At 36.0% G+C, this 15115-nt stretch overlaps 1 protein-coding gene across 1 annotated transcript in view; it reads right to left on the reverse strand.

The window, feature by feature from the left end:
* The window catches only part of dgkaa (diacylglycerol kinase, alpha a), a 35042-nt gene that overhangs the window by 15923 nt on the left and 4004 nt on the right, over nt 1–15115 (reverse strand). Inside the window, exons 2-7 of the mRNA XM_007553613.2 lie at nt 4579–4682; nt 4189–4265; nt 1686–1812; nt 1434–1508; nt 1310–1359; nt 156–230 (exon numbers count right to left, since the gene is read on the reverse strand). Of these exons, the coding sequence (XP_007553675.1) occupies nt 156–230; nt 1310–1359; nt 1434–1508; nt 1686–1812; nt 4189–4265; nt 4579–4654 (480 nt within the window). The 5' untranslated portion in view covers nt 4655–4682. The remainder of the gene's footprint in view (nt 1–155; nt 231–1309; nt 1360–1433; nt 1509–1685; nt 1813–4188; nt 4266–4578; nt 4683–15115) is intronic.

Here is a 15115-nt window from a genome sequence, read left to right on the forward strand (position 1 = left end):
TTTCCACATTTGTCTCCTAAAATGAGTTTTTATGTAGGGCATTTTATATTTTTTATAGATAAGGTAATGTGCCAACCTTTCTGAATGTGTAGTTCAATGCTGAACGTGCGTGACTGGGACGTTTTCGTGTTAAACCAGGGGATTCTGGGACTTACCGGTTCGAGTTCGGACACATCCCAATCGAGATATTCTGCTGCGTGCATCATCTGAGCAATAATTCGATCTACTTCCTGTAGAAAAAGAGAGAGAGAGAAAAAAAAGGTCTTTCAGAGCTGCTAGGATTATATTATATTTCCTAGAGCTGAAATTATTAATCGGATTAATCGTGATTAATCAGCTATTGAAATAATCAACAACTAATGTAGTAATCAATTAATCTTTAATCAAAAACTCAAAAAAATTCTACCATTCAACAATTAGAGAAGTTAAGTCAAAACTATATATAAAACTATATATATATATATATATATATATATATATATATATATATAATTTATCTGTAAATATGTTCTTTAGTTGCCTAGTTTTGTTATCCAATTATTAATTTATGAACCAAAAATAATCAACAGATTATCTGTGTTGATGTTAAACCAAGAGAAATGGCTGATATTTAGTTTTATTTGTTTTATTCCTCTGATTTTAGGAGTATTGTTTCAACTACAGATCCTGCAAAAACACTAAATCTTACCAAGTAATTTTGGTCTAGTTTCTAATGCAAGTATCTTAGAAATAAGAAAAGTAACTTTTCAGCAAGATATAGAGGCTTGTTTTAAGTAAATAAATCCTTAATATTGGTGGAATAGAACTAGTTCCATGGGCAGATAAATTAACTAAATTCACGTGAAAAATGTCTTGTTATAAGTTAAATAATCTGTCAATAGAATTAGTATTTTTTCCATCAATATTAAGGATTTATTTGCTTACAGCAACCACATATGTCTTGCTAAAAAAGTTACTTCTAAGTTAGTTTTGTCTTAATTCAAGTGCACTAGAAATTAGACTAAACATACTTGGTAAGATTTTGTGTTTTTGCAGTTAAATGCTGTGATTTTGCATTTTAGCCAATAAAATGTTTGTTTTCTTATTTAAAAAAAGGAACTGAACTATTTCTTTACGTCCGTCTATTATTGTATAGTGATATTGCGCAATAAAAGGAATAAGTGTTTAAATGAAAAATCAGCAGAATGAGCCCATTTTAAAACCGACTAATTGATTAATCGTCAGAATATTTGATTAATCGTCAGAATAATTGATTACTAAAATAATCCTAATGTTTTTATGACTGTAAATAATTTAGGAAGCAACTTACAGAGCTGTCAAGGACTCCATTGCCATCTCTGTCATAAAGCCTGAAAGCAACTGAAGAGAGAAAGGAAATGAAAGTGGAAGTACCAACCGGCCGGTTCTGATCAGAGCGGGAACTAGTAACTTACACTCCAGTTTGTCCCTGGGTTGGCCGTCTTCCAGCAGGGAGAAGTAACATGACACATCTTTGAGGAAGACCTCCTCTACAGGGGAGAAGAGGAAGGAGAGAGGGGCTGTAAATGCTCTGGTTACCATATCTGCACAAACAGTCCAGTGATGAATGACTCTGTGCCAAATAGGCCACAATGTAAATTGATAAGAGCCTGCTGTAAAGTGCAAGCAATGAGTTGCTTGAATGCACAGTGTAAAAATAATCTCACTGGTGTCGTCTTCCTGGGTGGGTTCAGAGTTTTGGAAGGAGCGGAAAAGCCGCTGGCACAGATCCGGAGGGAAGTCCACCTCTAAGTAGGTCTTCAGAAACTGACGAAAGCCTTCCTCGTTGATGCACTGGGCCGAAGGGAACGAGAGAGGTGCGTTGTGAGTTTTACTGGTTCACAGACATGCAAAGTAAAAACGCTCAGCTGTCTTCATGTGTTTGGGTCGATAACTTCCCTTTTTTTCAAACTCGACTCTTGTGAAAATAAAGGAAGAAGATTGTCACAAATTACTGCAATTTCTTGCTAATGTATCGGACTAAGAACTCAGAAATGTGGTTTGTGGTTTACGTTAAGAGGCTTTCAGAAGCCTCAGGCGCTACAATGTACACAAAAGTATTCAAATCCTTCAGCTTTTCCACATTTTCCACAAGTATTTTGTTGGGATCCAACAAGCAGCAGAGCATAATTGTTGAGTAGAACCAAAAAAAAAAGGAAAAAATTCATTTTTTAAAAACGAAAATCTGAAAAGTGTGGCATGCATATGTGTTCACTCCCCCATGAATACTTTGTAAAACCTTCTTTTGGGGATTTTCTCCACCATGATTAAAGTTTTCCACTCTAGACTTTGACTGAACCATTGTGACAAGTGAATATGTTTAAAGTATTCCCACAGCATCATGCTACCACCACCACGTTTCACTGTGTGCATGGTATGTCCAGGGCTAAAATTTTCTGTTCTTGCTTCCCATAATGCACTGCTTTTTTTTTTTTAGCATGTCCCATAAAAATAAACTGAACATAAAATCTGGAAATGGTTGGGGGATGTGAATACTTCTGCAAATAAAAATGTCTCATAAGAACTGAAGAGGCTGCAATGTTTTTATGTTACGATGACCTAAAAGTAAAAAAAACCCCTAAAAGTAGCTGCTGATTCTAGATTTGAGTCCATCTGCCTGACCTGACAGATGGGCTGGAATCACATGAGTTGATGCTGCAGGGCAAACGAACGAATTCCCCTGATGATGGTGAACCACAAATCCATTTCACGTTAATATTTTTTCCCTTTTCCCAGCTGGTGCCCTGCAGGGATGCCCCAGTAATACTTAAAGCTCCATCAAGGCACAAAAAGCAAAGAGGAGAAAGAAGAAAGGAGCACTTCCTCCATATCTAAAAAATCCTTTCATTATTCTGCTTTCCTTAAAGATGGAGTGAGTAACTTTTATTTAAAAAGTGTTTTTTACATATTTGTTAAGATTGTCACTATGTCGAAACAGTATGAAACAGATAGCTGCTATTGCTGTCTGAAGAAATGCAAAGCTACCAGTCAAGAACAACCAATCAAAGCCAGGGGGAGGGTCTTAGTGCTGTCAATCAACCTCATGCACGAGCTAATAAATGTGCTAATGGCAGAGAAACAACTTATCTTTCCAGGAAAACCGTTTATCTGCCATCAGTGGTGGCCATGCTAACTAGCCTTAGCATTAACAAGAAGCTCTGTTATTGGGAAAAGGCCTAACCTAGTAGAGAGCCAATCAGGTGGATGCGCTTGACTGACAGACAGAGTTAAGACCCGCCTTCTGGCTTTGATTGGTTGTTTCTTGTTAGCACTGGGAGCACTGGGAGTACTGGGAGAAGGCAGTGGAGCTTTTTTTCCACATATTATTTGTCTCATAAACTGTCATGGTGATAGATTTAACGAACAAGGTGCAGCTATTTTTATTTGTTTAAAGGGTAAAGTACAAATAAAGTACTGTTGTTATTACTACTATACATTTACACACACACGCACATGCACACACACCCGCGCACACACACACACACACACACAAACACACACCGACACACATACACACAAACACACACACACACACACACACACACACACACACACACAAACAGTTGTTTAATAAAGAAAATTACCAGAAATAATTGGAGCCCCTCTACAGCGGCGCCCCTAATTGTTGCATATCACGTAAACTCACTTTTTGTGTCACTGTTAACAAATATATAAAAATGTGTACTTTTATAAAATTTACATACTGCAGTTTTAACACATATTTACTGATTACTATATTGTAAAACCCACATTTTAATTAATTTCCTTATAAAGCTGAATGTAATTCCTCAGCAGTGACTCCTTCTGCTGATTAACTGGCAGAGAAAACCATTAATGTACACTATTTATAGATTTTTTTGTCACTTGTGCTTGCGCAGCATGAGGAAAACCGTGCTCAGTGTTTAACGGGGCCTTGCTGCGTGGGCAAATCTAAGGAGGCAATTTACATTTTGCAGCGCCGCTCGGCTGCAGCAGCTTAACGACATGATCGATAGGTTGGAATCCTAATTAAGCAGCTCGGGATTATTAATAACTGACAAGATACATGAATCATAGAGCCGTTTCACACCAAACAGCTGCGATCATTTTGTTCCTCTTGCAGCGAACATCACCATGAGTGAGTCCAGTGCGAGCGCGGCGGGACGCGCCGTCCCCTCGCTGCCTCCTCACCTCTCCATGTCGGTGCTGGGCCAGCCGGCCGTCTTTATCGAATTCCCTCAGCACGTCTTTCACCTTCAAGCTGCAGTCTGCAAGCAGGAACACAGAGGTCACACCAGGGCTGCAGCTAGCTGCACATGTGCACTTCTGTAATTACTCGTGAAAGCTCCGTCCCTCTGCGGCCGTTTATTTAAATAATACATCAAGAAGCGTTCAAAGTAGAATGCAAGTTTATATTTTAGCTGCATTTAAAAAAAAAAAAAGAAGTGGTAAACTACTGCTGCCTCTAGATATGAGAAACCATGAGCGAGGGTAAATGAGTGTGTGTGGGTGGAAGTGTGTGCGGGGAGGGGATGTTGAGCGCTGCAGAAGCCGCCTGCTTGCCTGTCTGTCTGTACTCACATTCAATATACTGCTGAAGCTGGATAAAGTCGACAGGGTTCAGTTCCTTCACCTCTGGGTTTGTGGGGGTGGACATGATGCCTGCTTCTGCACTAACTGCCTGCCTGTGTACACACAGGCGAGAGAAACAGTGAGATGTAGACGGAGAGAAAAGAGAAGGTGGGTGAACGGCAGACTGCTTCTTTGTAAAACATAAAAGCATGGCTGCAAGCAAGAGATAGCATCTTCCTCATCTCGCAATGCAGAAACATCCAGAGCCCGACGCAGAGCTCGCATCCAAACTTTGCAGGAATTAACAGAAGTTTTCACACACAGAAATATGTTTTGTGATGCGTAATTATTGCATTGTTAATACGGTAACAAAAAACATTTTCACGTTTTGTCAGACGGCACCTGCAAAAATAGTGCAACTTTTATGATAAATAGAAATAAAACAGAGGAGAATAAATGGTTCTGAAAAGCTTTTACAAATAAAAATTTGGAAAATAGCTGAAACGATTAGTCAGATTAATCATGACGAATCGATTATTGAAATTATCATCAACTAATCTACATAATTAATAGTTAAGAGTAAAACAGACTCAAAAGTGAAATTATTAAAAGAACAACAGTAAGTAAGCCAAAAATATTTTACCAATAAAAATATGGACAAAAGGTTACAGAAATGAAACGATTAATCAGGTGAATTGATTATTGAAATGATGGTCAATCAATCTAGCAACTGATTAATCATTAACTCAAAAGTGCAATTATTGAAAAAATACATTTTGCATTAAAGATACAAAAACATTTAACATGTTCTACCAGCAGGCCTCAAGTTGCATTTTAAGCTTCACCCATTTGAAATTCTGTAAAAAAGAAAAAAATCTCCTATTAAGATCCTTTTGCTATTAATCTGTTAATCCAAAAAATCGTTAACAGATTATTGCTCCCCTGTATCGATGTGAAGTCAAGCCTGAACTTTCCAAATGTTGACTTTAGAATATTTTTGTAGCTGAATCCTTTGCTACAAATTGTCAAACGTTCCCCAAAGGAACTGAATTTTAGGCAACAAAATGTTTGTTTAAAATGGAATTAATTCTTAATTAACATAATAACTTAATCTGTTTTTTTACACAATTAACCGATTAACTTTCAGAATAATTGATATCTAAAAGAATTGTCAGCAGCAGTCCTACATTGATATTCAGCCTCCTTTAGTCTGACACCCCTAAATAAAATCAAATTAAACCAACTACTTTAAAATGTCTTCCTATAAGTAAAGAGTAATATTGTTGTGCGAAGGCCTCTGATGTTTGTTAGAATATTAGGGAACAAATAACATCAAGACGGAGAGATCAGGGAGAAAAGTGAAGAATAAAGTTAAAAAACAACAATCCTAAACTTTCAACATTTTCCAGAGAAATATTAAATACATAATGAAATGGAGAAAACCTGGCAGACTTTAAAAACCTACAGACATCTGAACTAATTCATTTATTATTTATTTCAGTTATTTACAGTTTAAAATGAGAATGCTACATGGTGATATGAAACGTTTCCAGTGAATAGAAGTTGGAAGAAAGAAAATCTTGTATAAAAGTCAATTTGCTATAAAATTAGCAACTAAGCATCAATCAAACATCCACATACTGTAGATACATCTTTAAACATAAAACAGGCAGTGCATATAAAAAAATAAATAAAAATACAGCACTCTATTGAGTCAATATTCTTCATCGTATCTTATCAGAATATTATATTTTTGGTTATATCTTTGGTTTCTTTATTGTTCCATTTGTTTAGTTCCTGCTTTGATTTTTGTTTTTATACTCTCAAATTGAAAATGCTCTTTTAATAAATCTTTTTTTGCAAATGTGCTGCTATTATGTATTTTGAACATCAACTACCGAATATAACATTCCACCAAGTCAAGAAATTTCAATAATTTTAAGCTGAATAACAATGTTGGATCTGTGTTTATAATTCTAATAGCACTGTTTTTGCTAAATCAAAATAGAGTTTGAAAAGCACAAACTTCCACATAAACGGATCAAATAAGGAACGATCAGTGAACACATATCAACAACGCTTCATCATTCAAGCGAGTCTTTCGCTTGACATCACAAACATCACAATTATCTTTGATATGTTTGTCTTTAAGCTGCTGATGTGTGGCTTCTAGTTTGTTTTAATCAAGAGTAACAGGGAGGAATTTAATCTCTAATCACATCATCACAAGAAGCTGGTTAGATTTAAGCAGAATGTCCCAGTCAAAGTCCAAATGTAAATCCAATCAGAGGCCAGACTTCAAAAGTTATGTTCAAAGATGCCAATATGATTGAGATTGAACATTTCTGCAAAAAAAAGTTTCATATCTAGAGGTGCAAAGGTCTAAAAATCATCCACAGCTGTAGAAGTTTTACAAAGTCAATAACTCAATAATAAAAGTAATTTTTCAACATAGGAGCTTGTTTTAAGTCAATGATTCATTAATATTGATAAAAAGTTCAAGTTCCACTGGCAGATTATTTCACCACTAACAAAACATTTATTCCATTTTATAAGTTAAATAATCTGCCGGTGGAACTTGAACTTTTTATCAATATTAATGAATTATTGACTTAAAACAAGCTCATATTTCTTGCTGAGAAATTACTTTTAAGTTAGTTTTGTCTTATTTCAAGTGTAATAAGATATTTGCAGTAAAAAGCAGACTAAATACTTGGTAAGTTTTTTTTAAGTGTGAAAGCTGCTGTTTTTATTTTTCCTCACGTGATGGAGCCTCATAAAAAACACTCTGAATAATTTGGATGCTTGTTTTAAATCAATAATTCCTTGATATTGATGGAAATATCCAGTAGTTCCACTGGCAGATTATTTCACCTGTAATATTGAAAAAATGTATTGAACTAGCTCTTTAGGATCAATATTAAGGAGTTATTGACTTAAAACAAGCTCTTTTTGTTTTTTTGTGAAAAGTCACTTTTAAGTTAATTTTCTTATTTCTATATTTTCACACAAAATTAAGCTAAAAATACATGGTAAGATTTTGTGTTTTTGCAGCGTGCTGTCTCTATTTTTCCACATATTTTGGAGCCTCGCAGAAGAAAACTCAGCATAATTTGCATGCCGATGCCTGTAAAGGGTCTCTGTTAGACCCCACACCATCAAAAAACGCAGTTAGCCATCTGAAACAGGGTCAGGCAGAAATGATTTCAGCCGAACGATACCCAGGATACTTTCTCTCTGGGGACTGTCTGCACCCAAAATGTGTTTCATGCACTCTCTGGCCTAAATCAGCTTTCAGAAAACATCAAACACCAGACGGTTAGCAAGTGTCAAGCAGTGGTGTGGTCTGCAAGAATTAGGAGATAAACAATGACATATTAGTCGCAGGCTACAAAACCCAGCCTGGGTAGTGGAGGGGCCTCCCCTTGTGTTTGAAAAGGAGGAAACTTAAATGTCACACAGAGCTGAGAGTGAACATTTGAATATGACACAGCGAAGGAGCAAAAGAGTGCAGCATGACTTGACCTCAGGTTGTTTTCAAGGGCCTGGATGCAAGCATTCACCAGCACTAGGGGCCTAATGGAAGGAAACTTCATAAAGGCAATAAAACATTCAACTCATTAATGATTAAGGGGAGAGGAAACGAATTAATGGACAGGTAACAACATCCTGTTTCATGCTGTTGTCATAGAAGAAACATAAAAACAGATTACAGAACTGATGGGATACATAATGGGGTTAAAATACAATTATGTTACTGAAAGAATGTGATCTTTCCATCAGGTCTGTCATTAGAGGTAGCATGCTTCTCTAATCGATTGATGCCTTCCTCAGCTCGTAGGAAATGAAGGAGGTAATAGTCTAAAACGTGCTTTAGGAGGAAATTGAAAATTTTAAGTGAAACAAACACAACATTGAGTTGAAGTGAAATGAAACACACCGTCAAACAGACTGTTGCTCGTTTCCTTCCTGCGCTGTGCACCTTTCGTTTTCTCGTGGGTCATTTCCAACCACAAAGGTGGATGTTGTTTCTGTAAAGCTCAATTATGGTTGAGTGTTAGCTTACCGATGACGTAGTACCGACGTGGACTTGAAACTGCTTGTTGTTTTTTACCGTAAAGTGGCCAACTCTCTGTTATTCCTAGATCGATTTGATGCAGCAGGAGCTTCCGCACGCCCCATATCTGTGCCTTCTGTCACTTTTTTTCAGCAGTTAAAACAATTTAATCCGTTGTTAACACGTCGTAACCTGTTTTTCCGAGCCGCTCATAAACGCAACATGAGCGCTAACATGCTAGCGCTCTGTTTACGCCTGTGCGGCAGCGAATGTACGGTAATTTTATTTATATAGCACACGATGGAGACCTTAGATTCATGGCAGCAAACCAGCAAAACGAAAAGAACTTTGCCCAGTTTTTCCCTAAAACTAACCGACTGAGTTCAGTAAAGCTGTTGGATGCAGGTAATGTTAGCTAAAAGATGACTAGCTAATACCAATACAGCCCGTTAAGCTAGTTAACAAGTAGCCCATAGGCTACTGGTGTTGTCTATGTTCAAAAGCGGGTAGTACTTGTTGTATTCACTGGTGTAACTCTTTTGGAAAAAAGGTACTTATGAGAGTAGATTTACTGAACTGCATCTTTTTATTTTACTTGATTAATATTATTATTATTGCTACGTAGATTCATTCCCCCTCCCGCCCTTGTTAAACTCGCCTGAAACTCGTCTTTTGCTTAAACAAAGTCATAAGACGAACAAAATTCCTCATTTCAACTTATTTTTTTTTATTGGAGTTCTCATAAAATTACTACTTTATTTTTCAAATATTATGACGTAATTTTCATATTATTACAATTATTATTTATTATACAATTATTCTCATAATTGAAAAATAAATCTTAGCCTGGCGCTCATACTTTGTTGTAGTTGACTTGCATTCAGCATCCAAATAAATAGATGCTGTAAAATACTCTTGTCAAACAAGATGGCGGCCGTGGGTGTGCTGACGTCACTCTGAACTTTTAAACCCGAGGAGTGGATTACTGGAAAAAAATCCTGATTTTCCAAAAATTTAAATACAAAAAAAAAATTTTAAATTAAAAAACTTCAAAACCACAAAATCTCTCCAAATATTTTTTGTCTAGTTTGAAATAAAACAAAAAATAAAACTAACTTACAATTAACTTTTAAGCAAGATGAGCTTGTTTTAAGTAAATCATTCATAATCGGAAAGTAAATAATGGCAGATTATTTAACTTATAACAAGATTTTTTTCCCCATGTTATAAGTGGAATAATCTGCTATTGGAACTAGTGCTTTTTTTTTTATCAATTTCAAGTTGCTATTGATTTCAGTTGTAATTTGTAAGTTAGTTAAAGTATACTAAGATATTTAAACTAGAAACTACTAGACCAAAAGTACTTGGTCAGATTTTGTGTTTTTGCATTGAAAAATGTAATTGATTGGTAAAATTGATTTATCGCCCAGCCGTACGTCCCAGGTATTGATAATGCTTGCATTAACTAAATACTGATAAAGATGAAAAGCATGGGAGACACATTAAAAGACCAATGCAGTCATAAACTCTACAGCTGACCTAAAAACATTTAAAGCTATGTTAAGTTTACTCAGCCAGTTTATCTGAAGGTGATCAGTTCCACTAAATTCACAGAAAACAAAGAGACTGTTAATAAATTAAACACGGCAAACCCTTTTCCCTAACACAGTCCCTCCCAAAATGAAAACAACCTTTTGTATTAATTGTTTAATCTTTCAATATATCAACCCAGTCTACATCAGAGATGCAAACTGAACGCAAAGTGCACGATGTTTTTCAGTCCAGGCTGATGAAGAGAGGCTCACTCTGAAGCTTTCGTTCACACTTTTGTCCCCAGGTTTTATCACACATTCAGCAGCAGCTGGTGCACGAATCAATGGCGGCTGCCTGACAATCAGACTTCTCACAGGACAAAGAAAGCCGCTGAAATAATGTGGGATACCATGCACTCCATGCATGTGATCCGGATCCATCTTGCTCTCTTCGGACGCTGAAAGGTTCACACTGTCCTCTCTTAATTCCCCCAAAAGGTCAGCGGCGTTGCCTAGCATCTCTGCTCATGCGGTGGGCCGGGTCGGGTGTTGACAGCGACGGCGACACGTGAAGGAATCATGAAAATCAGATCACAGACTCTGACCACTTATAGACTTCGTTGTCAAAAACTGACTCATAAATTAACTAAAAATAGGAGCCTCTTATTTTAGAAACGTCTGAATGATCTTCCTTTCCTGCTTTCGTCAAGAGCAACACTTTTATCTGCAGCTGAAACCAGATATTTACATAATCGGTATAAAAAAAGACACAAAACTTTCTATTTTTGTAAATTTCTAACAATACATAAGACAAAACTTTTCCCTTTTTAGCTCAGTTCTGCTTAGCAAAAGTATTTCTATCTGCTAAAAGTAAGAATATTCCCATCTAAACTGAATGATGGTCAAATGTTTTGGGTTTAAATTTCATAATAGTTTTGTTGAAATTTTGGCCAATTTTCTTTCTGGCTGATATTTTTAAGCTCCAACTATTTTAGTAATTGATTATTCTATTGATTAATTGGGTAAAAATAAATTACATTATTAATTTATCCACTTAAGCTTATTTTAGATAATATTAGAAATACATAAAAAATGCAAATAATTAATTTAATTCCTTTCTTAAGTAAGAAAATACAGAATTTATCGTCTAAAATTATTGCAGAAAGATAAATACTTCTAACATCAACACGTGACATCAGTCTGGTGTTGAATATTTTTTTCAATTGATCAAATAATAAATAAATAGAAAGGACACCTTGCAGGAGTTTTGTTTTGTTTTGTTTTTACAGAAGTTGAATCAGGTGAAGCTAAATCTGAGTTCTGGGTGAAACATATTTACAAAAAAATAAGGTTTTCCATCTTAAATGCAAGATTTAAATACTTTTTGTCTTAATTACTGCTCATTCAGCAAACTGCCTTTTTTTAGTCTATTTATTCCAGTTCATAAATAATTAATCGATTACTCATAATAGTTACAATTATTTGATTCATCACGATTAGTTATTTCAGCCTTAGTTGCTTCATCATTTCCACGATGTTCTGTAGCTTTCTCTTTCCTCCTCTAGATGCAACAATAGTTATTTTGGATACATTTTTACAGTTTTAATTAAATCCAGTCAAGGAAAATTCCTGAAAAACTAAAGACTTTTTTATCCCTGATTTAAATTCCCAGCTCTGATTTTGTTTGTTCGATGTTTCAGCCCAGATACTTCAGCTCCTGCCAGCATTTTCAGAAACTTATTTGCTGTTATTGCAGGGCTGATAAACACACAGTGCATCAAAACACATCCATCCCTGATGTTTATGCCGGAACATATTTGTTTAAACAGATGAACAAAACACCTTCAGGCATCTGGAAATTGTTCCTCCAGGATGAAACAGACTTTTGGAGTCTCTTCATGATCTGCTGCCTGTTTTCATTTTCCATGATGTCACACCTGTGTGCTGAAACTGCAGCCTAAACAAACATCTACAGGTGTGTAACTATCAATTATTTAATAGTTAATTATTCTTTTCATTATTCAAACCGTTAATCGATTAATTGGGTAAAAAAGAGCGCACTCTGCATATTTTATTATTAATAATCAAGTTACTTTTTTAAACACAAAAATAAATGCAACAACATATAATTCCTTTTGTAAACACTTGATCATTTGTAGATACCTGATTTTTGCATTAATTGAATAACAAAAGAGATTTTTGACCTACACTGAAAAAACTCAAAATCTTACCAAGTAATTTTCTCTAGTTTCTGGTTCAAATACCTCAGTGCACTTAAAATAACAGAAAACTGAATACAATAAACTTTTCACCAACATATAAAATTTAAGTAAATTATTCCTTAATATGTATTTTTAAAAAGGACTAATTCCACTAGCAGATCATTTTACTTATAATAAGACATTTTTTACATGTTATACGTGAAATAATCTGCTTTTTTAATCAATGTTCAAGAATTATTGACTTAAAACAAGCTGTCATATCTTGCTTAAAACTTACCTGTGAGCTATTTTTGTCTCATTTAAAGTGTAATAAGATGTTTTCACTCGAAACTAAACAAAAATACTTGATAATATTTTATGTTTTTGCAGAGTAACCTGAAACAGGTGAATCTAAAACTATGATACTTCTGAATTAGAAAGGTTTTTCTTTAATCCTAAATGCAAAATCAATAAAAATGTGTATATTCTTATATAGTTCTGGTTTAATTAATGCTCTGAGTACATTGTTATTTCAACAAATGGCCTTCTTTTGATTCTGCATACTCTTAATCGATTACTAAAGTCCCCCAGTAAGGGGGAATGTGAACTTCTGAATGATTTTTAAAGACATGTCATTTAGGAAATATAAAAAAATCCCGTCTGAAACAGGGAGCGGTTTCAGGTCGGGAAGAGAAAAAAGGTTGCATCTTTTTATAGCGGCTGCAAATATCTTGTTTCAGCTGCATTTTGTCTCCTTACCAACCGAACACCATCATCATTTTTGTCGACTTCAACATGATCTCGATCCTATCTGAGTAATCCGATTCCTCTCTTCCTGATTAGATAATGATTTGCATGCTGGTGGGGGATCAGGGCCAACCAGAACATGGAGAACAGGAAGAACCGATCCATGTATGAGGAGAAATGAATAGCGTAATATATTCAGAGCTGCCTGTCTGAAAACAACTGAATGCATAAACAGAGGTGAGCGAAGTATTTCAGCAGCTTAAGAAAGACTAAATACGGACTGTTTGCTCTCGGTAACGTCACGCCGCTGGACTGATAGTCAAATGTCAGGTGCTTTATGAGGGAACTGTTTATGTTCCTTTATAGAAACATTTATTTGGAAAAGTTTCTCTTGCGTAGATGTTAGGGATCTAGAAGCTGGCAAAGAGTGAACCCATTCACTGTCACGCAGCTTGAGAAGTGATTTGTGTTTAAACAAATTGTTGCTCCACGTAAACGGTGCAAAAACACAACAGCAGGTCACATGTTCACACCAGGGTTTCCTTAAATAGCAGACGTTACGGTGACAAGACCTGAACCCTGAGCTGGGAAACCCTGAGGCACAATGCTTATTAAAGAGACAAAAGAAACGGCTCCCTTCTCTTGGGGACGACCTTTTTTCCAACAGGGGTTGAATGTTTGCACAAGCTCTCACAACACCCACGACTTGTGTGAAGGAAATCTGCTGTTTTGCAAATCTTGCAGAGTGTAAGCCACCAACTTTGTCATCATCCTGTGGTTGGAAAACACTGTTTTGGGTTTTCTGAACGAAAAAAGAAAAAAACAAAAATCGCAGTCAAATACAAACAGCGTTGGGTTTTTGTTTTCGTCCTGAAACTACAACAGTTCCCTCCAGTGAAGTGAGCGCAGATTGCATCAGATTGATAGAGGGGAAGGACCGACATGCACGGTTGCTATGGAAAGAGTTTCCCTCCATCAGCTGCTCCCCGTCAAAGCACAGCCATGGGTGACTAACAGGTAGGAGGATCCGCTGGGTGGAGGGGAGGCAGCCAGGGTTAGCTTTGAGTCTTCCCCTGCAACTACGCAACCTGCCCCGACACAAGCAGGCCTTCAGAAATAGATGCTAAACTCCATTCAACACGCAGATGCTACTGTGACTCACTGCCTGCACCAATGTGGGAAAACTCCTTTACTATAAAAGGTCCGTTAGCTCAGAGGGTCACTTTGCAGAGCAGGAAGACACGCAGCTCTGGAAAAAAGAAGAGCCCACTGCTCTGAATCCCACTGAAAACCTCCTGGTTATTATTGATCTCTGAACTCTTCCTGAGGTAAAACGTTAGTGCTGTTGTTTCTACATGAATATCAACTTGTTTTCTTTGCATTACTTGAGGTCTGAAAGCTCTGAATCTACATTTCTGCTTGTGATTTCAGAGACATGTTAGTAGTTCATAGAATAAAAGACCAATGTTCATTTCAAACATAAACCTATGAAAAGTAAAATCAGAGAAACTGATCATTTTAAGTTGCCTCTTAATTTTTTCCAAAGCTGTCAGGGAGATTAATCAGTTTGTTGTTTTTAACAATTCAGCTAGGCTTGTTGCAGTAAATCGATTAATCGACAAGCTCAATAACGTCCATTTGCTTGATTTGTCATTTTTCTCTCTTTCTACCAAAAACTGGACGACCAAACTCCTCAGCCTGGTGCTTTGGTCTCAGAAGGACTTCATAATTCATTTTATTTCTTGTTTTTGTTGTTTTTTTTAGGTATTTACTTTAGATATATAGCATGTTTTTATAGTTCCTGTGTTAAATGCTCATTATAATTTAAAGCTTGTTGATATTTGATTATGTTCTCTTGCATTATGAGGCCATTAATATCATATTAACTGGAAATGGACTCAAAACAACAATATTATCATCTATCACAATAACATCCAATTAAAAGAAGATGCATCATATTATGCATTTTTGTTGAAATTTTATTCGTACTATGAGAATCTCACACCAGT

The sequence above is a fragment of the Poecilia formosa genome, unplaced genomic scaffold (genome assembly GCF_000485575.1).
Source record: "Poecilia formosa unplaced genomic scaffold, Poecilia_formosa-5.1.2 Scaffold57, whole genome shotgun sequence".
Classification (NCBI taxonomy): Eukaryota; Metazoa; Chordata; class Actinopteri; order Cyprinodontiformes; family Poeciliidae; genus Poecilia; species Poecilia formosa.